Source organism: Aptenodytes patagonicus, chromosome 5 (genome assembly GCF_965638725.1).
Source record: "Aptenodytes patagonicus chromosome 5, bAptPat1.pri.cur, whole genome shotgun sequence".
Classification (NCBI taxonomy): Eukaryota; Metazoa; Chordata; class Aves; order Sphenisciformes; family Spheniscidae; genus Aptenodytes; species Aptenodytes patagonicus.
Window position 1 is genome coordinate 18216630 of NC_134953.1, and position 24020 is coordinate 18240649.

The 24020-nt window shown below is 45.3% G+C and overlaps 1 protein-coding gene across 2 annotated transcripts in view; it reads left to right on the plus strand.

The window, feature by feature from the left end:
- The window catches only part of SUFU (SUFU negative regulator of hedgehog signaling), a 99168-nt gene that overhangs the window by 36442 nt on the left and 38706 nt on the right, over positions 1 to 24020 (plus strand). For both annotated transcript variants that reach the window (XM_076338919.1, XM_076338920.1), the window contains exons 4-6: positions 15257 to 15399; positions 17871 to 17956; positions 20048 to 20120. In XM_076338919.1, coding sequence (XP_076195034.1) covers positions 15257 to 15399; positions 17871 to 17956; positions 20048 to 20120 — 302 coding nt within the window. The remainder of the gene's footprint in view (positions 1 to 15256; positions 15400 to 17870; positions 17957 to 20047; positions 20121 to 24020) is intronic.

Below are 24020 nucleotides of genomic sequence, written 5' to 3' on the forward strand. Positions count from 1 at the left end.
CAAGGCTGGTCCTTTACATCTCTGTGCGCTAGCCCCTCTACGTCCCGCACCGCCGCAATAAATTCACTTCTCCCCGTACTGCTGCCTATGAGCTCACCTCCCCAATATTTCCCATCCCTCCCCCGCCATCTCCTAAGCCAGCCTTGTCACAACCCCGAGCTTCCAGCTGGGATGTACGTGCTGGGGCTGGTACCAAATGACTTGCTGGCTGATAAAACAAACCGGTTGCTTGTGTGCAGAGTGGTTGGCTGATGTGCCGGGCACGACAGGCAGCTATCGAGCTTGTGCTTTGGTCTCCAACCTGTTGCTGGCATCCCCCGAAGCTGGCTGGAGGCTCTGAAGTTGTTGGGGAGGGAATTGCCAAATGCAGCTCTGGTAAATTGTCCTGATAGGCATTGCAGCAAAGTGCTGGTTGCAGATGGACCCATCCTTTTTTACTCTCCCCTGTAGATCGCAAATAAAGCTTATGCAGCACTGCTAGGAATCCAGAGAGAAGCATCTGTCTGCAAAGCTGACAATCAGACAGACAACACTGAAGAGACCTCATGGAAAATGTTTTTGTCTGCAGAAAGGATGACTCTAAGAGGAGACATTTTGTAGGCACATAAGTGCATCTTTTCTTGAAATACTGTCCCAGGGTTGCGTGGAGGAAACATTGAAGCAGGGGCCGGATTCACTTTTACCGTCTTATTGCTGTTACTGCTCGGGATGCTCAAGGGTTGAAACTTGCCTGCTGGGACTGTCTGATCCTCCTGCCCAAAGCTGGATGCCTGGTACCTGTTGCATGTCCCACTAGATGAGGCTTGTCCTGCTATAGCAGCTCTGCTCACTTTGTGTGTGTGTGCCCACTAGCTGACACATGAGGCGGTGCCAGTTGCAGGAAACCCTTCCTTTTGCGGCACAAGAGATGACAGCTTGCCTCATGCCAGCCTCAGCCCGTGCGTGCAGTTGTAACCCACAGCAACTTGATTGTGTATCTGAGTGTCAGTGTCTCAGTGAGGAGGAGAGACGTTAGTGTTGCAGTGTGGCTTTATGTGTGTTTTCTTTGAGTGCGCTTGAAGGATGGGGCAGCTAGACACCTATCCGCTTTCCTGACATAGCAACTCTCAGGCAAGTCTCAAGAAGCCTTGTCGCTGTTTAGTCTTTGGCGTCAAACTTTTTTCTCTAATCCGTTTTGCTTTTCTCTGTGACTGTTCTGGGTTTGGTCCAGCAGAGCTCATTGAAAGGCATTATTATAGCTCTTCTTTTCCCCCTCTCAAAGAACCTGTAAACTTCCAGCGCCTGTTTTTAATGTTAAGATGGTCTTGCCAACTCCTAGCAGGGGTCTGTAGGGAATAAGCGTAGCAATACAGACTGTCTGCAACATCCATGCTCTTCGGCGGAGGGAGCCTTTCACTTGGAAAGGAGGGAGAGGACAGGTCTTGGCACTGGTGACACTGAGACTGGCGTGTGGGTCAGCATGCAGAGGTACTTCTGGGTTCCCTAGATGAAATTAGTGCAGTTCCTCTCTGCACACTTGCAAAGCTTAATATTATTTGTCTGTTTGTATGACCGTAATTTTGGGGACTTTCCAATGCTTTTATCCTCACTTGTGAGGCAGGGAAACACACCCAGTTCCATTTTGTTGCTGGGTGCCGAGGCACGGGGGGAGGTAAGAGACTTACAGTCGTTAGAGAGGAACTTTGCAGTGGCCAGGGCCGTGGCTGAGGCTTCCAGGCTGTGAACTAGCACACGCCTGGTGGCCCATCCTTCCTCTATGTGAGTCCTGTCTCGCTCAGCGTGGTTTCAGGTATGGGTGGTAAACTAGCTGAGGGCATAGAGCAGAAATACGGCTGTGAATGCTGCTGAGTGCTGTTATGCCACTGCAAGGGTGGTGAGCCCCTATTCTCCTTCTTCCTGGCGGCATAAATGGAGTTGCATGACCTTAGATTTTGGCTGACTAAATTGACTTCACTTCTCTTTCTGTTCAGTATAGGCAGGGTGCTGCCCCTTTGCAATACTGGAGGCTCCCCAGTGCCAGGCTCAGACCTGCCCTTTGCCTTGGAGCACTGTCAGCTTCAGCCGCTGAAGCGACAAGCTGGCAGTTATTTAGCTCTTGCTGGTTTTGGTGGGTAGCATCTTCCTAGCCTTTGCTTGGGACTTGCTAGGACATTATGCCATACCGGAGTATCTCTTCTCCGTGAAATTCCTTTTGCTGTGGTGATAGAAAAGCCCCTGCAACCCTCTGGCCAGGTTTAAAAGGTGCTGGACGCTTTCTCAGAAACTTGAGAAGAGGGGACAAATACCACTGCTGTGTGACATTGCCTTTTGCTTCATCAGCACTGGTGGTGTGAACCTGGACTGTGCATGAGGCTCCTCCAAGTTTCCTCCCAGTCTGCAGTTCAGCAGTAGGAAAGCATGACTGGGAACCCAGGAGTTTCCAAGGACACCTGTACTCTCATTCGACTTAGGGGAGGAAAAGTCTATGGCTTATGTTGTCAGTGAGCTAGCTACATAATATAAATTAAAGCCTTTTCTTCTCTACCTCCCTAACCTCATGGATTTTGGGCTTTTTTCTCTCCTGCAGTTTGTCTGGACTCATGGGTCAGGCTGGGTGCTTCCTGTGCCTTGTCGTGGAAGCCACTATTATCTCTCTGACTTCTAGCTCTCGGCTGAGAACAGGTCTCTGACCTTTTCCACCCCCAAAGGACACTAAAGCACGGAGAGACTTTGTGCCAGGAGCAGAGGCACAGAAAGTCTTTGTTCCTTATAAAAGACTTTGTTGAAATAGAAGGAAAGCTGTCTTCCCTGGACTGCTTTACTGATTGCATAGTATTTCTAGGCATTAAGTGAGGGATCTCAGCACTGCCTGAAAGAGGAGGCTTGTTTTTAGCTGCTACTGCAATTTAGATAAAGTAGGTTTAGGCCCAGTTTGAGTTGGCTAGGCTTCAAATGATGTCCCTTTTAATTCTGTCAACTCATGTCCTGTTCCTGCCTGAGAACTGAACTTGGCTCGTTGCTTTTCAGCTGTGCAATACAGTTCATTCAGTTGGTTTATTTAAAAAAAGGAAAGGAAGAAGGGAAAAAAAAGACCCATTTCTCTCTGTGCTTTGCATCAGTCCATGTGTCCTGAGGCTGCTCCCAAATGTCAGGGATGGACAAAGCAGCAACACCTGTAAATCTGGTATATGGTTTCATTTATAAATGCACAAGTTGTTTTAGCCTTCATACTGCATGTGGGCTGCCACTGGGAGAGGGAGGAAAGAAACGGGCATGGAGACCCAGAGGAAGCTGTATGATGCATCTCAGTGCAAGGCTGCCGCAATAGCTGAAGTGGTAGGAGGACATCCAGCAGGCCCCGCGCCCTGGGACGCTTGGATGCTGCCCCCTGGCAGGTGTTTATCCTGAGTGGCTGCAGTTCAAGATCAGAACTGATCTTGTTAATGTTTTCTGCCCAAAGCGGAGGGCAGCCGAGCTCTCTGCAGGAAGCCTTTTCTCCGTCCTACCCGGAGCCTGCCTGATGCAGGAGGGTGAGGAGGAGCCCACATGCTGGGGACAAGCAAGCCCCATTAAGAAGAGCATCTCTGACTCCTGGGGTAAGGAAGCGAAGGAGAAGCTGCACATGGTCAGCCTAGCCTCGGACAAAGGCTCTGTCCCCTCTACTGAAGGAGGAGTGCAAAACAAAGGAAACAGCTCGGGGAAGGCAGAAAACTCCCCTTTCTGCTGGTGTGAGGTCCTTTGGCAACTTATATATGAGGTCTTTGTCCCACACGGCCTTTTCTGGGAAACGGAAGCAGCCGCTGTAATAGTTAAAGGCTTCTGCACAGAATAGTGTTGCCTCCTCCTGTCGAGGAGCTGAAAGCCACAACACAGAGGGATTGTTCCGCAGTCGTAGGAGCATCCTCTCTTGCTGCCTGTGTGCAATTGTTTGGGATGCACAGAGGAGAGTTTGAAGGTTACACGTACTGAGTAGCCTTGTAAAAAGGACCGATTTTTCCCTTGACAGCTGCCAAGCCCATGTTAGATGAAACTGCAGAGAGGAGTGGACTGAGCTGGAAGTTGGGTTCACTGTTACATATCCACCTTCTTACACTTTCTATTGAAGATCTGTGCAGCAAGTGGTGTTCAAACTGTGCTTTCTGCCTAACCCACTCTGCCTGCGAGAGTGGCAGTACGCAGAGCTCATTACAGACCATCTTCTGACAGACTCAGATGCAAGATCCTTTCCAGCAGCCTGCTCAGCCAGGAGGCAGCAAATGGGCACAGCAGGGGAAGCGTTTTGTTCTTAGTGGGGAAGAGAAACTGGGAGAGTGTATTCAGAGACTGCAGGCAGCCCAGAGCCTGTGGAAAGTGGACTTTCCTGCTTCTTGGTTTAAAATCAGGGCCTTAAAGGAATCATCTCGGAACACTTGGGATGCTGTTTCAAGAGGTGCTCCATAAACATTTTGTATTTGAACCATAAATATAACTCTTGGATTAAGTTTGTGTTTCTCTTGCACTACTGTAATGGGTTGGTAGAGCTCAATGCGTAACTAATATTTTACACAAATATGTGTGAATACAAAGTTCCTCTGTTTCCTGCCCTTCGGCCTCCTGCTTTGCCAAAGTAAAACAAAAGTTTGGCCTGTGCAAGCTTTAAATTCCTGAAAATTTAAGAGAAAATAATCAACCACTGAGAAAAATGCTACAGTACTCTCTCAAAGACCCCTGCCCTTCCTCTCTGTTACGAGCCCCAGAACTAATGCCGGGGTAACTAGATAACTTTTCTGAAGAGATGACGATGTGATAACTCCATAGGTGTTTTCTCACAGACCGTCTTCCTTTCTTGCCCTTTGTTGAATAATTTTTGCTAAAAGGGATACCCCAGTGCAGTCTTGCAGTCTTTCTGTTGGACGTCTGTGCTGTGAAGGCTATTAAAAGAAGCTGCTTGCATCTTCTTTGTGTCCTTCAGAGGAGGATAGTGCCTTCGCTTCCCTGTCAAGCTCCTTGAAAGCTCTTCAACAGAAATGTCTCATAGATAGATATCTAGGGGAAGATCACAAGTGACAGTACAGTCTCATGGTACTCCTTTGTCCATCTAAGCATACACGGTGGCTTGCACATGCGCAAGTATGTGGGAGGTTCAAAACCAAGAAAAAAAAGTTTTTTCTCTCCTGCTGCAGTTCTCCCTCGCTGAGGACACCTAAAGGTTGCTAAATGCTGTGGGTACAAGTCTTTGTTCTAGTTGCACCTGGCTGGGTAATGTTCAGGTAACCATAAAACATTCAGGCTTTCACGTGTCAGAACACAGGATGGGGTTTTTAAATGAAAGGTAAGTATCTCTTCAAATTGGCCACGTGGGACCACATAATCTGTAAATAAACTGTCATTAAATGTGTGTTTTGAGCCGAGTCCTTATCTGACAGGAGATCCTGCTGTATAACATCCTTTCTCGCTCCCAGGCCTCCACCCCATCCTGAGGCTATTTAGTTTCTGAAAGTATTGAGGACATAAATACCATCCTTTGAAGGGGAACTGTAAAACAAGTCTTGTTCAGGTGAAGGACGCAGAAAGCTGGTGGCAGCACAGCTGGACAGAGGTGGAAGGGTCTCTCACCTGGCCTGGAGCTCTGGATTTGGCAAGTGTTTAACTCCCGCTCCCTTGTGGTTGCTTGGCTGGGGATAGAGGGAGTAAGGGGAAGGTTGTCCCACTCACCCGTTGGAAGAGGTGAAAGCAGCCCAGCCCTGCAGCATCCAAGGGAGATCAGTCTGAGTGACGGGGTGTAGAGGAGCAAGAGCTTGGAGCAGGAGAGTTTTGTGGGGCTGTGAATGAACAACTCGCATCTGTGTTCGGTTTTTTTCTCTGCCATACTCAGCAATGCCAGGTAAGTCCTTTCATGCTGCTGTGCCTTCCTCCAGCCTTCCCTCCCTGTGGGAGGAAGCCATGCAGATAAATCTGTAGATAGGTGAGAACCGTGTTGTTGCAAAAGCAAGGCGGGAGATGCATCCTGCCTCCAGCAGTGCTTACGCTGAGGGGGTGCCAAGCCTGCTGGATGTGCCAGCTCCTGCCTCTGCTGACTGTGAGGGCTGGAGAAGGCTGTAAGGAGCAGACGTGGAGGAGCTGAATGAAGTTGTGGGGAGGAGAGGAAGTGTGGGAGGCGGTGGCTGGCGGAGCAGGCTGTACAGAGTCAGGGAGAGGACAGGGGGCCCACCACTTGCAGAGGGTGGGAGCGTGCCCTGGGCACGGGAGTCACTCGCTGGGAGCCTGCATGAGAAATTCTCAGAGGCTGCAGTCATGGAAATTGTATACGCACGTAGAGATGGGCAGGGAGAAGGAGCAAGCCAGACACGCAGATGTGTAAGGGATGGAAAGAAATGTCCTGGAAAACAGAAGAGGTAGAGGAGGCCCAGAACAAAATTGGTTATTGTATGATATTGGATATTGTATGATATTGTATTACACTCTCCAATGTCACATAAGGCATCCAGGTGTCTGGGATCTACTTTGTGATAAGAAAATCAGCATTTGTAACTCCATCAGCAGAAGCTACAGTGCAGCGAGACACGTTTTCCACCATCCCACTGCCAGTAGGGTGAGCGAGGGCTCTGAGCGGGGCACAGAGTGAGGAATCGTGTCGTCTTGCTGGTGATGTACCCTGGGGAGGCACGGGAGGGCCCAGTTCTGGCCCCTTCATCAGGCTTTCAGTCCAGGGGACTTAAATGATCAAATAAGTTTATATATGCTTGCATAAATTGATGGGGCTCTTCTGAGGGCTCATTAATTTTCCAGACTTAACAACCTGGAGCTGTGCAGTAATCAACTTTGTATTTTCAACATGCTGATCAATTTTAAAAAAAAAAAATCTGCATTGCACTTCTGTTTTCTGAAACTGTCGTCAAACCTCAGAGGTCAAGCAGTCCTTACAGTATTAATAATCTGTTTTTTTCCCACACTATTTTTTTTTTTAAAGAACCTTTTGCCTAGGCCCCTTGTTTCTAAAAGCCCAATTTGAACCCCTGCAGTGGAGCTATTGTTTAATTGTACTCCAGGGATTTAATTCTTCCTAAGGCATCTCGTCTATGCTGCATGTCTGCAGCAGGCAGCAGCACCGTGTGAATTTGCACCTCTTCGCGGTGCCCGGGCTGGGGCAGTTCCTGTTTCCCAGACAAGAGATAAGGGGCAGCAAAACTAAACCGAAAAAGAAAAACAGGGAGGAAAAGCATTTTTTTAATGTAATGCAAATATATAATGGCTTGAATTCTACTTGTATGTTCTTAAAACATGTTCAACTTGAGTTGAAAATGAAATTACAAACTAACTGCCAGTGGGCCCCACAGATTGTATCGCAATTGTTTTTCCCCTTTACCAATCCATGTGTGCAGTCCTTTGTAGGTTAGGAAACTACGCAGACAGACTAAATTTAGCATTAATTTGATTATCCCTAGATTATCTTAATTTAATGTGGCTGGCAAATGAGTCTGAATGAAGTCTTTTTCTTTATACTCTGTTTTTGTTGTTTTTAAATTTGCATCTGTGTAATGAGTTGCAATAACAGTATTACTTTGAGATTTTTAGACGCGATTTTCATGTTTAGCTTCTGTATCGGTTTATTATAGCTACATCTTTGCATGCATGCTTGTATCCATTATTGAGCTACTTAGAAATATATTAAGTAGCTCTGGTGAAAAATATAGCTAATGCATTTCAGTGTTGGACTCTGCCCTTAGTTTCTCTGAATTAATTCTAGCTGTTCAGTCTGCAAAATGGTACTGAAAAACAACATCAAATCTTATTTGTGACAGATTGCCAGATTACCTTTTTTTTTTAACAAAGCCAGACTGAATATTAAAAATGTGTTGGAGAAAATACATTTATATAATAAATTATACAGACCGTACATGGGGTAATAGCAATGCAATAAATTACATTGTTTCTGTAAGTATCGGATAAGCTGCATTCAATTTAAACGTCTGGCTGCATCACTGTCATGCTGGTCAGGAGCTCGCTGGGGGCCTTTTTAACATTCCTGCACCCGTAAGTCATGGAGTCGAAATCCTTCTTTGCTTTGCCCTCAAATACAGAATTTCTCTGACGTCTGTGACTCGCTGCCTGCAGTTTAGCCGAGATCTCACAGTCGGATACAAAATGTAGGTTTGTACCCCTTAGAGCAGCGAGTTTTCAAGCTGCTGAGTGATGCGGGTAATGTAGGTCTGGCTCGTGTGAGGGATGTGGTCATCTTGTTTGCATGCCAGCATCCCCAGTGCCACACACTGTTGCAAATTTATTGAGTACATTTTTTTGGACCAAGCTAGCAGAGAAGTGCCAAGCGTTGTGCTAGCATAGCTGAGCAACATTACTGGCTCGAGGGGGTGAGCCAGGTTAGCCGCTGCTTTCTCAGGCGGACAAGCAGGATTGTTTCTTTCAGCATCATCTTGCACATATCCCAGAATAAAGTGACCGTGTAATGATGGCCTGGCTTTCCGCAGAAACAAGAGAGGAACACAGAAACTTGCTTTTGAAGGATATGAGTGCAGTAGAGCAGCTGTTTTCCCAAAACCAAGCACACTTAGTAGTTAATGTAGTTAGGGCTTCTCCAACTCTGTGCAGTATCAGCTCATAACCTGTAACACAGTGTCCAGATGGCTTTATCTGACTGATTGTCAGAACAGTTTAACCCCTCTGTTGCAGATTTTAGCTGGCATTTCGAAGGAGGAGGTGTCCAGAACAGATACAGAGGAACAGTCAGGCTACAAATCTATTCTCCTAGTTTGAAAATCTATCTAAAGAATTGCATGGTGTGACCATGTCAGAAGGGGGAAGTTTCTGGCCTTTGGATGAACCAGGGTGATGCAGTCTGAACTGCCCCAGAGCCAGACTCAGTCTGGGGACTGTATGCCAGGCCATGCGTGGACAGGAGATATGCTTCAAGTTCCCTTGCTGTCTCCTCGCTGGTGGAACAGCATCAGCTCTTTGTTTTCCTCCATACGGTCCCCTGTGTGCATGCCGGAGAAGATATTTGACTCCCAGATACCCAAACAGCTGTTTCCTATTGGCTCTGGGTACAGGGTAGCAAGCTCACTGGAGATTTTCCCTGACCCAGATTCAGCCTGGGGCCACCCTTTGGATGGAGCTCTCTTAGATCCTAGTACTTGTCTCTGCTGTCCTTTTCAACTTACTCCCTGTGGCTATTAAAGGGAGTAAGGGCTCCTAGCAGGATCCCCTACATGTGAAACTGGCAGGTTTAAAAAAGAAATTGGAAATACAGTGGGAAGTAATCTGTGTTTCTCTCTAGAGCTAGGTAACACCTCTTGAGCACAGATTGCATGCATTACACTGTTTATAAAACATGTTGAGGCCAAGAATATGACTTGGTTTTATTCCTTTAGGCATCAGCTATACTTAGTCAAATTAAAGGTGGGGGGGAACGCACTCCAAGAAAATATATGAGCAATGTTACACAAAGAAAATTTACGAGTCCACAGTGGAATGGTTCCCTCTGAGTTATTTCCCCAGTTCTCATTATAGAGCAGTTGGATAGTAAAGTTAGGAGAGATTGTGCAGCTGAATTATGACCATTGCTGCATGGAGGAACCTCACCTGCTTCACATGGGCTGTAAAGGAAAATGGATAATGACATTTTAAAGACTTCAAAATATGGGAAGCTTAACGGAGTGGTCTGGTATAACTGTCTTATAGATGCTGCTTTTGCATAATAGAATGGTACAAGAGCTGGCCTATGGGAAATTTAGACTCCTCATTTCTGTGGAGCTGGAGAGAGGCTTCAGATTTGCTATTATAAATTATGAGATAAAATAGTAAGTTTGAAATGAAATGTTTTAATGATTTCCTTGTTGAGTTCTTATGAAATCAATACCTCCCTATGAAGCAGTTTGATTTCATGGAATCAACATTCCCTGCCAGAAGGAAAAAAAAAAAAAAAAAAAAATCAGTAGTTTTTGTTAAAACACAAACTTGCAGAAAAAGAACCAGTTTCAAGTGTGTGAGGATGGATCACCTTGCTGCATTAGGTTTAAATCCTGTTAGTGCCCCTTCCAAGCAGGAAGGGTGTGATTGTCCAAGAGGTTACTGCAACAAGCCTGTGTATCTACAACACATACAGCACTCCCATGGTAATTGCTGAAGGATACGTGTTTATCCTGAGGCAGGTCAGGTAGCTTAGCTCTTCCTTCCATGGAGGGAACATGGAACCACCTCAGGTTTACTGTGAGGCAGAAGTATTCAACAGCAGTTCCTGTGAATCAGCTCATATGCAGTAAATCAGAGCCTTAGTTTACTCCTGAGGATTTGCTGATTTAGCCATACGCAAAATCATTTGGTTTTAATTTTTTAATGTATTTTCTTTCAGTTTCTTCGCTATTTAATTCCTCCTGTTGATGGCTAGATCATTTCTGTGCTTTGCCATCTGTCTTACGCATTTGACAATTCCCTGGTGAGGTCCTGGTAACTTTTTATGGTGACTATTGGTTTTGCTGTGCTCACCTGAGGAAATAAAGCTTATGCAGTCATGCTGTTCTCCTGCCTAGAAGACTGACTGTGCTACCCTAACAGTGTTTGAACCTGTTGACCAATGTCAAACAGACTTAACAGGGTGGTAGGGCTCTTGGAGAGACTTGGATTGTAAAAATGAGCAGGTGAGTAAAAATGCTAACTGTGCCCTCTGCAGTGGAGAAGAGTGGAGACGTGTTACGCTTGACCTTAGACACAAGTGAATCTAGATAGGGTCCTCCTGTGTGTGCCATAGCTGCAGTAAAAGCTTTAGTCAGAGCTCCTTCCTCCTTAGGCAATGACGAATCCATCCACAACATGCAAACCCACAGAGAAAAGAGCGTCCTTAGTTCCCCCGTTCATAGAGGTCATCTCCAAGCTTACTCTGGAGCACGGGAACGCACCAACTGGCCACCAGTTTGAGGCTTGCTATTTATTGGAAGAATACATCAGATTCCTCCCATTATATAAAATGGTTTCCCTGGACATGTCACATCTCTTGTTGGCTTTGCTGTGGAGTCAGGTAACACCGAAGTTCAAAGAGGCAGAAGTCTTTGCAGCAGCAAAAGATACCCGAGTACTGGCAGACTGAACGTTGCCCTCTTGAAATGGTAGAGAAGGTGCTCGTTCAGTAGTAGCCCATGATTTTTCACAGCTACTGCTGAAAGCCATCTCACCTTTTCCTGGATTCTGGACACAAATGCATTTTGTCTCATTAAGAAATACAGTGCAAAAGCACTTTTGTAACATCTACTGTGCTTCAGTCCCTCCTCAAAACCAGTAAGAAACATTGCCACGGTATGCTAATCTGCACAGCATTACAGCAGGTCAAAAGGGTTGTCGTAGCAGAGCTTAAGAGTGAAAAGTGTTGGATTGATGGTTGCTGTAAATGGGCTTGAATAAAGCAGAGGCTGTTCCTGAACCTACAAGGGCCTCGGACAGCATCAGTGTTGTGATGGGATCCTTGCAGAACTGCTGAGGCTTTAAACTTTCAGGTTTACTAAATTGATACAATTTGCAAAGGAACATTCTGTGCTTATCTGAAAGGGGAGTCATGTTTTGGCCTAAAACTAGAAATTGTTTTGGGATGCTTGTAGGAGTGAGTCCTGTCAGACTGGGTCAGTGCTCCATGGACATAAACTTCTTCTTGTAATCTTTTATTTTTACATAAAACATTTCTTTTACATGTATATTAATACCTATTTTTCATGTCTGTATTTTCAAGTATTTAGTTTATAAGTAGCTTCCAGTTGCGAGTGTAGGTGTCTCATTTGATATCTGCAGTAACAGGCATCAAAATGTGTACTGAGAGATATGGCTATGAAACCGTGAATGCTGAGAGACCCCTATTAGCATCATTATCACTGAAGGTCCTGGTCCCATCCTTGGTTCATAGCAGTGCAAAACAGATCTCAGAAATGAGTTTGGAGATGGCAGGCTGCTTCTCCAGTTAGTCCACGTGGTATGGGAGACATGGGGATGCATTTGTGGGAACAACAGGAGCTGTCTTTAGGCATGTCTGACTGAAGTGTGTTGCTCCTTGTAAGGTGTTTGTCCTTCTAGTGTACCTGAGATGAGTGCGTGTGTCGTCTGCCTACTCATCTCTTGGTTTTATGTAAATATATATGAACATGTAGGAAATACTAGCACATTTTACATGTTTGTAGACGAAAGGTAAGTTGTACGAAGTGTGTTATTGGCAGCACTGCAAATGATAGGAAGGTGTAAAAACCACAGGAGACTTTTTCTCATCCATCTGTGCTGTGATGACTTTGGGGACTTACCTAAATGTTGTATGTTCTAATTCAACATTTGTGAAACCCCCAAATTTAGTTATAGATTTACTTTGGAGAAATCATTTATGAAAACTTTAGGATTTTTTGGTTAAAATGTTGTTTGAAGCCTAAATGAAGATTTTCATTGTCATGTTTTGAAAACATGAGTGTGAAAGGTGGGAAGGGAGGATGCTCATCCCTGTTTCCAGCATGAAGCAAGAGAAGGTAGTTATCTAGGCCTTTCTTCCTGTAATTTCTTAGTATCTGTGGCTACAAGTCCTGTAATTCAAGCTGTCCTCAGTGCCGCCATGGTCTCTGTACAAGAGCTGATCTTACATTCCATATGAGTTACAATGCAGCAAGCGAAGAGCTGAGTTTCAGGCTGTAATTCTGAATTTCTTGCACTCTTACAGGTTTTAATTTGGCTTCATGTTATTTGCAGAAATTTTTTTGTGATTTAATTGAGTAGTCAGTGTGAATTTTGTGGTGTTCATGTGCATGCAAGGGAGAAGGAGATTTTCTAAGTGTTCACATGGACATAAACAGGTGGGTTTCCAGCAGAGACATTTGCATTTGAAAACCTGCTCTAAACGGGCAGGGCTTTCCCAGGAGAAGCAGCACCAGCAGTGAAATGCAGCGATCGATCAGCATAGAATTGTGTGAGCATTTGATGGGCAAAATGTTGTGGTATAAAGACAGGGCCCAAGAATAAGCTCTTTGTGGCTTTGTTTCATTCCTGAAAACTGTGACTGAGAGGCTTTTATCATTTAAAAAAAAAAATTAATCAGCCACGTTTTGGCTAACCTGGAAAACATCACAAGATCCTTTGCAACATTCTAAGTGCTGTTTCTTTAATCTAATTTTGATACTAAAAAAAAAAAATATCATGTTTTTCGTTTGTCTGCTTATATTTTGCCAACTCTAAAAGTAAAGTAATATCTGAACCAATCCTTTCAGTTGCAGAGCTGAAAGCGTGTAATTTAGTGTACATAATGATAAACTCTTTCTTTCAAGCAGCTTGCATTTGCTATGTTTTCTTTCTTTCCTAATTTTAACTAAGGAAAACATTCCCTTACTTATCACAACACTTCTGTTGCATGCCTCTTTTTTCGGGCCAAGTTCCTTATGGTATTTGGAGTTTATTTTAATTCTTAATCAAATAAGCTGTCCAAGAAATTCATCTGAAAAAATATATATAATAAATGTTCAAATACACACCAATGGGGACACCTGGTGGAGAAACTATGAGTTGCCCAGGATGCCCTGCATTAAACCCATGAATGGGTGAGCATGAGTTAGCTCATTAGTGAGATGACTGTGAGTATTTTTAACTACAGCAGCTGTGAGATAACTCTCATTAGTTTACCTGCCTGCTGCTGGTGGCTCCCTCAAAGCATCCTGCACTTGCTGCTGGCCAAGAGTATGTGCACGCGGTCATGGTGGTGCTGGTGCACGGTGGGTGGCGTGCATCTGATTCCTCAGTGTCTGTTGTTTAATGTGACTGGGGACAAAGCTGCAATTCCTGGCAAATGCCGTCTCTCTCTTGCCGCTGCAGAAGCTGCCGCGTCCAAGGATTCTCAGATAAGCCCTACAGATACTTATTTAAGAGATGCCCTATTGATGTGTATTTGGAAGGTGATGTGGGAAGGTTAGGTGAAGATCTGGGACCACGTCTGCTTGTAGCTGCAGGGCAGAGAACACTCCTCTGCATTGGATCCTGCTCTGTATCATACGAGATGCTCCAGTCTTGACAGACAGCAGCTCAGGTAACCACTAACATTTTCCAGTCTGCAGTGGAAGTCCTAGTCCTCCTCCAGTGCACAATGCCTCTCTTTCCACACTCCTGTAAGAGTGGCCTTGGGAGAGACCACAGTGAGGACGGCAGCCCAGACTGGCTTCATCAATGACCTTGGTCAGGAAGAGGGGTGCTGTGCTTGCCACTGACTTTGGAAGCAGGCAGGCGGTACTCGGTTCATCCCTGGGGCACTACACCTATGTCAAAAGCTCTACCTGGCGTGTGACAAGCACAGGACCCGAGGACAAGGCAGTTGGCTAGGCAGCATTATTGCACACATGCTCTAGGAACTGTGTGCAAATGGAGCATGCTTTAATTGGTGTGAAAGTGGTCGTGGTTCATTGTTTTACTTCTAGGTCACTCAGGAAGCAAGCATTAGCCTTTCCTGTGATGGGACAGCAACATACAGATGGGTTCTGGTGTGCCTTCTGGCATGCACCAGCTGTGGAACATGGGATTATCTGGGGGTTTTGTCTTTCTAAGTAGGAGAGGAGGAGAAGAAAGGAATGCTTACAGTCGTGAAGAGGGAAGGATAATTTCTGGCTCTTTGTTTTGATGCAGTCTATTCTGACATAGGGTGAGATTTATAGCCTACTGGTTTTCTCATTGTTTGGGAAAGAAGGAACATATTAATTATAATTCTGCACCAGAGCCACCAGACAATTGGGAGAGAAAGTGACTTTGACTTAGACCATCACAAGTTGGGCAGCGGACTGTGGATTTTTGTTAGATATAGCAGAGTATTATGTGCGTTTAATTCATATTTCAGAATCTTTTCTCTGTGGCAAATCAGAGCTGCATATTAAGTATGAATCGCCGTCCCATAGGCATCCAGTATGGCCTGCTGACTCTGCACCCTCTCACAAAACGAGACTAATAGTAAATGAGAGAGAAGCTGATTTTATTTGTTGATATTCCTGTGTGGGGATTAATATCAAAGCAGGACACCATTTTTTGCCACAGAACTCGAGAGGGCAATTTTATTTAAAGTCAGTGCTTGAATTCAGATGGCTCAGTGAGACCCCTTTCCTGCTTCAGGTGCTTCAGCTGGCTCAGAGACTCAGCAAAGCTGACTGGAGGCAGTCATCATGAATAGCCACCAGTGACTGTCTTGGTCCAGACCAGAGGTCCCTGCCTGACAGCGGTCAGGAGCAGATGCTAACAGAAGGAGTATTCTAGCAGACTTTATGGACTAACTATTTCTCGTTTCTCTTCCTTGCAGAAAACACCTTCTGCAGCGGTGACCATGTATCGTGGCACAGCCCTTTGGACAACAGTGAATCTAGAATCCAGCATATGTTACTTACAGAAGACCCTCAGATGCAGCCGGTGCAGACTCCTTTTGGGGTCGTTACTTTCCTACAGGTATGACCCAGCAATGGTGGCTCTGACTGTCACCTTCTGAGAGTGGAATGTGCCTAACATTGCATTTCATTTAGCTTTGATAAGTCAGATGCTTATTATCCTGTCTTCCACCTTTCTTCCTTATTTGATTACCGTGGATCTCATCTTTGAGTTGTTACTCTGGAGGTATTCAGTAAGCATTTTACCAGGATTGAGCAATGGCACACTCAGCTCTCAAGATAGAGGTCTGTCTGATGGAGAAAATGTTTACGCCGTGAAACAGACCTTCAGTTGAATATTACATTACTGCCCTGAAATTTCAAAGATGAACATGGGGAAAAAAGCTGAGAAAAACACTTTTAGAAAGTAACGTAGAGCTAAATTCAAATTAATTCTATGACAGTATCGGTAAGTGATCCTCTGGTTTGAGTTCCAGGAAAAGATGTGTTTGGAGCAGGACTCAGAGTTGCTTTAGCATTATTTAATGGCAGAAATGTAGCTTACAGCATTGACACAAAGATTCTTTAGAGGCTAAGTGAGTTTTCCTGTATTGATCTACAGTTTAAGAAAGGTTCAGGTTTGCTTTGCAAAAGAAACATTTAAAAAATCCCTTGCGATTTAACCCTACTGTTCAGTGAGGGGAGCTTCCTTGGCCAAACAGGTTTGCTTGCTTTCCCAAAGTCCTCCTTCTCAGTGAGAAGAGATATGTCTTAGATATGGGCTGCTTTGGACATTTTTAAATTGCAGATGGAGTTGTTAACCTTAGTGGAAGAACTGGCGTAGTTTATACCAACTGCTGATTTCTGCCTGCTCTGTGGAAAAGCTTCCCTCCTGTGGGAAATTCAGGTGTAAGGGGAAGCTCCGTTACCACAGACCTGCACAAGGCAACTGCTGTGCAAGGGAAAAGGCTTTCCTGAATTTTCTGAGGTGCCCAAATGTCTGTTCTATCAACAAGAAAGAGATGGGTGTGGGATTAATCAGTGAAAGGTGAATTGTGGGACCTGGAAGCAGAAATAGAGAGCCAAGCTAAGCAGGGTGATTCCTGGCTGACTCCCCAGTTAGTGCTGCGTTAGTCCACATCTCTTCTTTAGTGACCAGCTGTCCTGGGTCAAAGGACAGTCAGCTTGTTGGATCCTGAGGCTCTTGGCCTCTAATCTTCCACAACACATACGGTTGACTTGTTTTTCCCCTTTGTTTGATGCTTGTTGTTATGGATTTATTTTGACCCATGAGGATAAATGATTGTAAAAAGAAAAGAATGAACACAAAATAATTTTCTGTTTAGAGACTTGCCGTTTGTATGTAATTAGTGAGTGAAAGCCCAGGGAGGGGTGTCCTGAAGCAAGGGTGATTCAGGCTGTTCATGGAGGAGAATGGGTGGGGATGAAGTGCATCTCCAAGGGCTGGGTCCTGAGAAAGTGAGCTCTCTAAGGGGCAGGGGAGGTAGGGTGTGCAGAACTGGGTACAAGCTGACGTTGATGGTTTTCCACACAGATCTCTATCAGTGCAGACATACGCTTGCGGCAAAGGCACATCATGCACTTCTGCTTGCTGCTCTTCAGAACTTAGTTTTCAGTTTTCCTCTTTTCTGATAAAACATCAGTTGAACAGATTTTGATCAAAAATCCAGTGTTGTTGGAAAAGGCTTAAGAGTATTGAGGAAGAAAATAGAAGGCCATGCTAAAATAATTTTTCATCCCAAAGAGTGAATCATTGTACTCAAAGGCACAAGCCAGTGGTTGATGGATCGGGAAGAAACTGCCTTCCTCTATCAGCTGAAGGGTGTTTCACCCCTTCATTTGATGCGGCTGATCTCAGCTGCTGTAAGAGGGACGTCTGGTATTGCTCAGTGTGGCAGCTCCCATCCTGAAAAGCAAACACATCCTGCCTTATACAGGAAGGCAGAAGTCTGCAATTGCCTGCAGTGACGAGTGGATTATGTGATGTGTAAGCAGCTTTACTTTATGGTGCCGGGTAAGATGTAACTAGTCAGCAAACTGAGCTGGTCAAGGATTTATGAGCACCAAAGCATTCCCTTGTGGCAGCAGGTCCCTTGTCTGATTGAAATTGCTGGTGCAGTATTGCATTTGCCCCTAGCAGTTGGCTGACAGAGCAGTGTTTTGCATGTGCTCAGACCCTAACCTGTCCTGTCTTGTGTGGACTAGATTGAAGAGTGAGAACAGACTAGTGGATCCTCGGTAAACCCTGATTTGTCATCAGACCCTCCTCATAGTTAAGTTCACACATGCCATGCAAGATTAAATGTTACATGACCAGGGCACTTCCCGTGGTAAGTGTAGAGAGATGGCATAAGGAATTGCAGAATCTCTCGGTTGTCTCAGGCTCCATTTGTCCTCACTCATCTAGTTAGTTTAAAGAAATGGTGCTTCTCTGTATCTGCGCTTTTTGATCCAGCACCATGTTGCACATTTTCTCTACAGTTCTTGCATGGTTCCCATCCAGTTTAGTGTCTCTGTTTTCATTTACTCCAGATTGTTGGAGTTTGCACTGAGGAACTGCATGCGGCTCAGCAGTGGAACGGGCAAGGGATCTTGGAACTGCTTCGGACTGTCCCAGTGTAAGTGCTCATGTAGCTCCATATAGGGGAGCATTCCTGTAGAGAACAATTCAGTTGTTTGTTTTTATTAACAATCTTTAACTTGTTGATGGAACTTGTTTAATCCTGTGCTGTACCAAGAGATGGGAATTCATTGCAAATCTGTTCTCATACACAGACACTTAGATGGCAAATTAATGAATGTGGAAGTCCACATGTTCAGGGTGAAGTAGAATGAGATCTTGAAAGCTTAATTTCCTTCCTCTTACGCCTGCAGCATTTTCTCATTGGTTCTTCCTGAGAGAGCTGGGATAACTTACTGGCGACCTCTCTGTGTAGTTCAAAAGAAAGGAAGGAGAGGGTCTGACTTACAGTGCCTAGCAAAGCTTGGGTACAGTCTGAAAGTGAGAAAGTTGCTCTCAAACTGGCCCCACTCTTGGTGGGCTGATTTGCAGTAGCAGTGCTCATGCAAGTGAAGTTCATTGTTATTTCTCGCATGGCAAAACACAGATGTCATTGGGTTAAGGAAGAGGTGGGTTTTAAATGTTAAATGATAGGTTGATGCCTTATTTGCTGCTAGGTTGCAGCTAAACTTTTTTGGCTTACAGGTGTTTTGTTTAAATATTTTTCTCTTATATTTAGTGGAAGTTATTGCTGTGTGATGGTAGCTCAAAAGATTTTTTTAAACAAAATGGTTACGAATATGTGTTCCTGGGCACAATAGTACACTCTCTAGTGTCACAATGGCCTTTGATTGATTGATTATTTGGAAGAGTCCAGCCTTTGCTGCTGGATTTCTTAAACTTGAACTTTTCCCTTTTAGGCACAAGTGCAGATAATTCACTAGTGCGAATGCCCTAGAGTAGAGTGAATTTGTCCAGCTGCAAGCTTTGTTTCTGGGACCCCAAGACAATAAACACTGCCTGCAGCTCCCTTGGCTCCTCTAAGTCAATATAGATACAGCACCTCTTTCCTCAGTCTGCTCTCATGCTGATTTTTGGCTTTTGTGCTGTGGTACAAGCACCTTTCCAAGGATAAAATGAAACCCAAATGTGTACGATTCGAAGGCAAAGCTGCAAACTTACTAAGCCGCTGATGTGGAGTCAGGGTAAAAGTCTCTTGCACCCCAGTGAGGGACTGAAGCAGTTGGCACCTCTGCAGTTAATAATTAACAGCTTCCAAAGTGATGTCAAAAAAGAGTGGCTATCGATGCATCTGAAAAGCTATAAAATATTAACTTTTATTGCTCCCACTCCAAGTGCTTTAGGGGACTGTAACACAGACAAGGCCAGAGGAGGGGGCTTTTGACCGCAGTAACAAAGTATCTCATGAAAAAATGAAAATTTTTATGGCAATTCCAAAAGGTTTCAGTTTTTACTTCAAATGAAAAGCACCATCTAAGGCTGACTTCTGCAGTCTGCCTGCACTGTGACCCAAAGTCTCCGAGCAGTTCATCTTCACAGTAATCTGTTTTCTATCACCTTTGTTGGGAAACATCTTGACCCTTCTGACTTTTATTGCTAATGAAAACAAAGATTTCCCTGAACCATCTAAGTACTTGACCATTAAGTACCAACTGGGCAAAATGTCTATTGTGAGGATATTTATCAGAGCAATAAGCTTTTTATGGTACTGAACATGACTGCCGATCTCAGCAAAAAGTGCAGTCCTATTGGGACCCTGCTGCATCTTTAGATATGTAATAGAGGTATAAATCTCAACCCCATGCCTTGCCCATCTTTCTTAGACCTAGGCTACACTGGACTTCTCAGTCCCAATTCAGTTACCTGTAAGATTAAAACCCAGTTCAGTCTTGTATGAGTAAGTGGGTCCACACAGGGGACCTGTGTCAATCCTGACTGCTTTGCAAGATTTGGTGGTGCCAGACACTAGGCAGGTAACAGCTAGGTCATGGAAGGCTTTCATTATGTATTTACGAAATGTAAAGGACAAATGCATGCGATGGGATATATACACAACGTAGAGGGGCTTCTAGGCTTGTTTTAAACTGTCTTGTGCTTCCTTCCAGTAAAGGTCCACTCTGAGGACTCTGTTGGGGAGTTCTAGCTAAAGTGCTTGTTTGGTTCATTACCTTTCCTTCTTTCTTTGTAGAGCTGGAGGCCCCTGGTTGATAACGGATATGCGAAGAGGAGAGACAATATTTGAGATTGATCCACACCTGCAAGTATGTCTTTAGTTAATAAAATGTCATGTCTTTTGTAGTAGTCAGGGAGAATTGGTTTAATGCTATAAAACAGTTCTATTATTTTCTGTAAAGGTGCTGTGATCTTCTCAATGTTTGCAGTAATCCCGGAAAAGTCTTAGAGACTCCTTTGCCCTCTCAGGGTGGTTCAAGAGTGCACATGTCCAGCCCCAGGTGGATGGCAGCTCTAGGAAGAAATTTAGAGAAGGGAGACCAGGAAAGCAGAATCTCATATATGAGACAAATTGGTAAGATTTGGACTGCATGTTTTAGAAAGGAGGAAAATAGAAGAAGGTAAAAGAACATAGAACAGTACAAGATTTAGAGATGACAGATCAGGAAATTCTTCCTTTGTTTTATATGCAAGCATAAGGAGATATAACATGCAGAAAACTCAAAACCAGCTAAGTAATATTTTTTCCCAGCAAATGTGACAGTCTAGCTCATTCGTGTAGGATGTCACTTGAGGCCAAGTAGTTAGTAGTTAGAAATAATGGGAAGCCAAAGTATCTCATGCAGTTGTTAATAATCCATGCAGAAAGATATATTAAACCTTTTTCTTCAGAGTTCAAGTTAATTTCTGAAGTTTAAAGACCAGAATAGGACCTCTATGGAGGTGTTACCGTCCCAGGGGCTACTGCTGATCCATGCGTTTGGGAGACAGTTCTGCATCCCTTCAGCAGAGTTATGGTACTGGAGTACATGGGTCACAGGCAAATCCAGTGTGGTGCTGACCTTGTTTCAGTGAATCACTGAGTTTTTGCCTTTAACAGAGAACTTCTGGCTTAGCCTGGTAGGGCACGTGCATGCGTGCACGTTTTGTACAAGCTATTGCATTTGCGTATGGTCTGCGTGTCTGCGTCTGATTACCCTCAGTTGCCTCACAGCATCTTTTATTTTGAAAGCTTGAGAACAAAACCAAATTCTACTTTTACTGTTTTTAAGGATTTGTTCATCTAAAATAACCCCAGTCTGAGACACACCAAAAAAAATGTTCCACAAATGTCCCACAGTGTGGGAGCTAATACAACTGCAAGTCCTATAGAGTTTTTAGGCTCTTCAAAATTTTGCCCTCTCCCCTTCTGGAGGGCATTTGTCTATTCTCTGCACACTGGTGATTCCTAATGATAACAGGGTTTTCTTCAATTTACTGTAAATGAAAAGTAGCTCAGCTTACTGGAATCTGAGTCAGCCAAGGCAAGTTAAGGCAAATAAAGAGTACCTCTGCCTCACCAGTGTGTCCTGCCACTGAAAGCTGCTGTGTCTGTGGTCTTTCCGGACTTCCTCGCATTGAAGACATTCCTGTTTCTGTTCTCTCTTGCCCTTGCAGTAGTGCGTATGCGCAGGTGTGTGTGTACCTCCTTCCTGCTCTGCTGCCACAGCCCCTGGGGATTCACAGGGCGAAACCTGCTGCTGCGGCGCTGAGTCCCGCAAAGAGCCTTTGCTGAGTGCAGGGAGCAAGGCTGGGCTGGGCTGCGTTCAGCCACGTCGTGCGCCTCCCGCTCTGATTAGCGGGGAAAGGATAAAGTGTCATTCGCTTGGCATTTTCTTCGTGGTGGTACAGGGTGTGTGAGAGCTGAAAGGCAGCAGTGGAAGATAGGTGGAGGGGAGGGAGGGAGGGAGCAGGCAGAGAAAACGCACAACTTTCCTGGGAGCAGGCAAGCATGTTGCCTGCCTGGGAAGCGGGCAGAGCTTGTTTTGAGGCTGCATTGTCTCTTGTGGGAATTGGTTGAGGCCTAAACCCAGCCCTGGCAGCGGCAGCTGTACTTTCTGTTCAAAGTTGCCGAGAATGGATCCCAACTAAGATGTCATCCCAGGATGTCGGCAATTAACGCTGTGGCAATGCTGGCTGTTTTCTGTTCAGCCAGGCTTCCCTGTAGGCCATTCAGATTTCCCTGGCAGCACTGTCAAACAATCCTTGTCGGTCCCCAGCTCTGCACTGATTCTCAGTGCTTTGCTTCTGTTTTAGCAGATCTCAGAAGAGAATAAAGCTGATTTGAATTTCCTGAGTTGTGGTTGCTGCTCTGCAGGTCACGCTGCAGTGCTCTGACTTCGTTTAGAAAGGGATCAATGACTTTTAAGAGCCTCAGAGCATCCCTCCCACATGCTGAGAGGAAAATGGGACAGAAACATCCTTTCTCTGAGGAAGGAAAAAGCTGAACCTCCTTTGCCCTGGGCTCCTCCAACCTCCTGCTCAGGCTGCCGTTTCAAGGGAGGAAGAACAGCCCTTCAGTCCAGGCACATCTTTGCTGGCGAACAATGGAGTAAAGCTGTGCATTGCCCCAGCTGCGAGTCTGCACTGGTTAAGGTTTTTTGGGTTTTTTCCCCCCTTCAACATTACTACTCACAAATGTTATAAACAGGCATGCAAATTAGGCTGCCTTAGGCCAGCTCATTTCCATCAGCCCCCCTTGATCTCCAAGGGATGCCAAGAGAGCAGCACTTCTTCCCCTGAGGAAGTACTCTGCAAACCAGCTGAGATGCAGATGACAAGTCCCTTTCCCCCTCCCCAAGGCTCTGTGCACCGACCGGAGGCCCCGACTGAGTCTGTGAGCTGGGGCCCTGGCTGCAGGGGTGGAGAAGCATGTCCCACCAGAGCCTCTGCCCAATGGAGTCCTCAGGGCCCTCTGGGCTCTTCTGCTCCCTGCTCAAGGGCAAGTTTGGTGGCTCTCCCATGCTTCCCCAGTTACTGGAATGAAAAATAACTGTGCTGACAAGTTAAACCTCCCCATGCCAGCTGATTTGGGTCCTCACAGAGTGCTGTGGAGGGCTCCCAAAGGAGCCACGTGCTAAATCTCACTTAGAGCATCATTTGCATATGTAGGATCGGATGTATTTTTATTTCTTTTTCCACAACTTCTATTTCTGGGTGAAACAACTAATTTTATGTTTAGGATATAACAAAAGAAAATCCCAGCAGATTTATTATTTCTCAGCTTTTCCCATTGCGTTTTCATAGAAGCCAGTTTCCCCTGACGCCGGAGGAAGATCCCAACAAGTAGTCGTCTTTCAAAGAGAGAGGCAGAAGGAAGGCAGTCTCTTGAATGCTTAAATCTAAGTCAGGACTGCTCTGGACCTGCCCCCAGCCACAGGCTTCTACCTCTGCTCTTGGGCCAAAGAGCCAGTTTAGGGAGGTGATCCAGCTGGAAAAAAAAAAAAAAAAGAGTTGGCTCAAGGGAAGGGATAGGAGCACATGGAAGAGGGTGGGACTGCAGCCACTGCGAATTACATCAGCTTAAACTGCTGTGCAACCACACCCTGAGTGCTTGTGCTTATCTTTGAGCTGCTCAAACCTCTTTTTAATGGTCACGAGAACAGGCAGTGCTCTTTCTAGGGCGCAGCGTGTGCATCTGGGCAAGGGGAGGAATGCATGTGGGTTTTAGCCTGGAAACTGCTTCTTAGGGAATAGATTTTGCAAAGCGCTGGATACTCCCATGGTCTCTTGACTCCAGTGGCAACGTCAAACTGGAGGGTAGTAATAACGAGCAGAGAGATGCACTCCCATTGTGCTAACACAGCTCTGCTCTTTGCTCACATCTTCAAAGTTTCTGTCCCGCAAGTGGTGGGACTTGCCGCCTATTCTGAGGTGACCCAGATCTACGCAGTGAGATGGAGATCTTGCTAGTGCCACTGAGCAGTACCAGAAGTGACGCTCCTTCAGAAGAGGGGAAAACAAGCCCGGTTGATTCGGTGCCAGGGGAGAGGTGACAGCGGTAAGAGCAGCCCTTCCTCCGTGTAGCTCAGCCCTGAGTTTGTTCAGCTCAACATTACCCCCTTGTGGGACATAGGTGGAAATTCTGACTAAATGCCACTTCCCCTGGCAGGTAGGTGTCCTGTGGAGGTTTTGGCTGTAGCTTAGGGCAGTCTTGCTGGCAACAGACA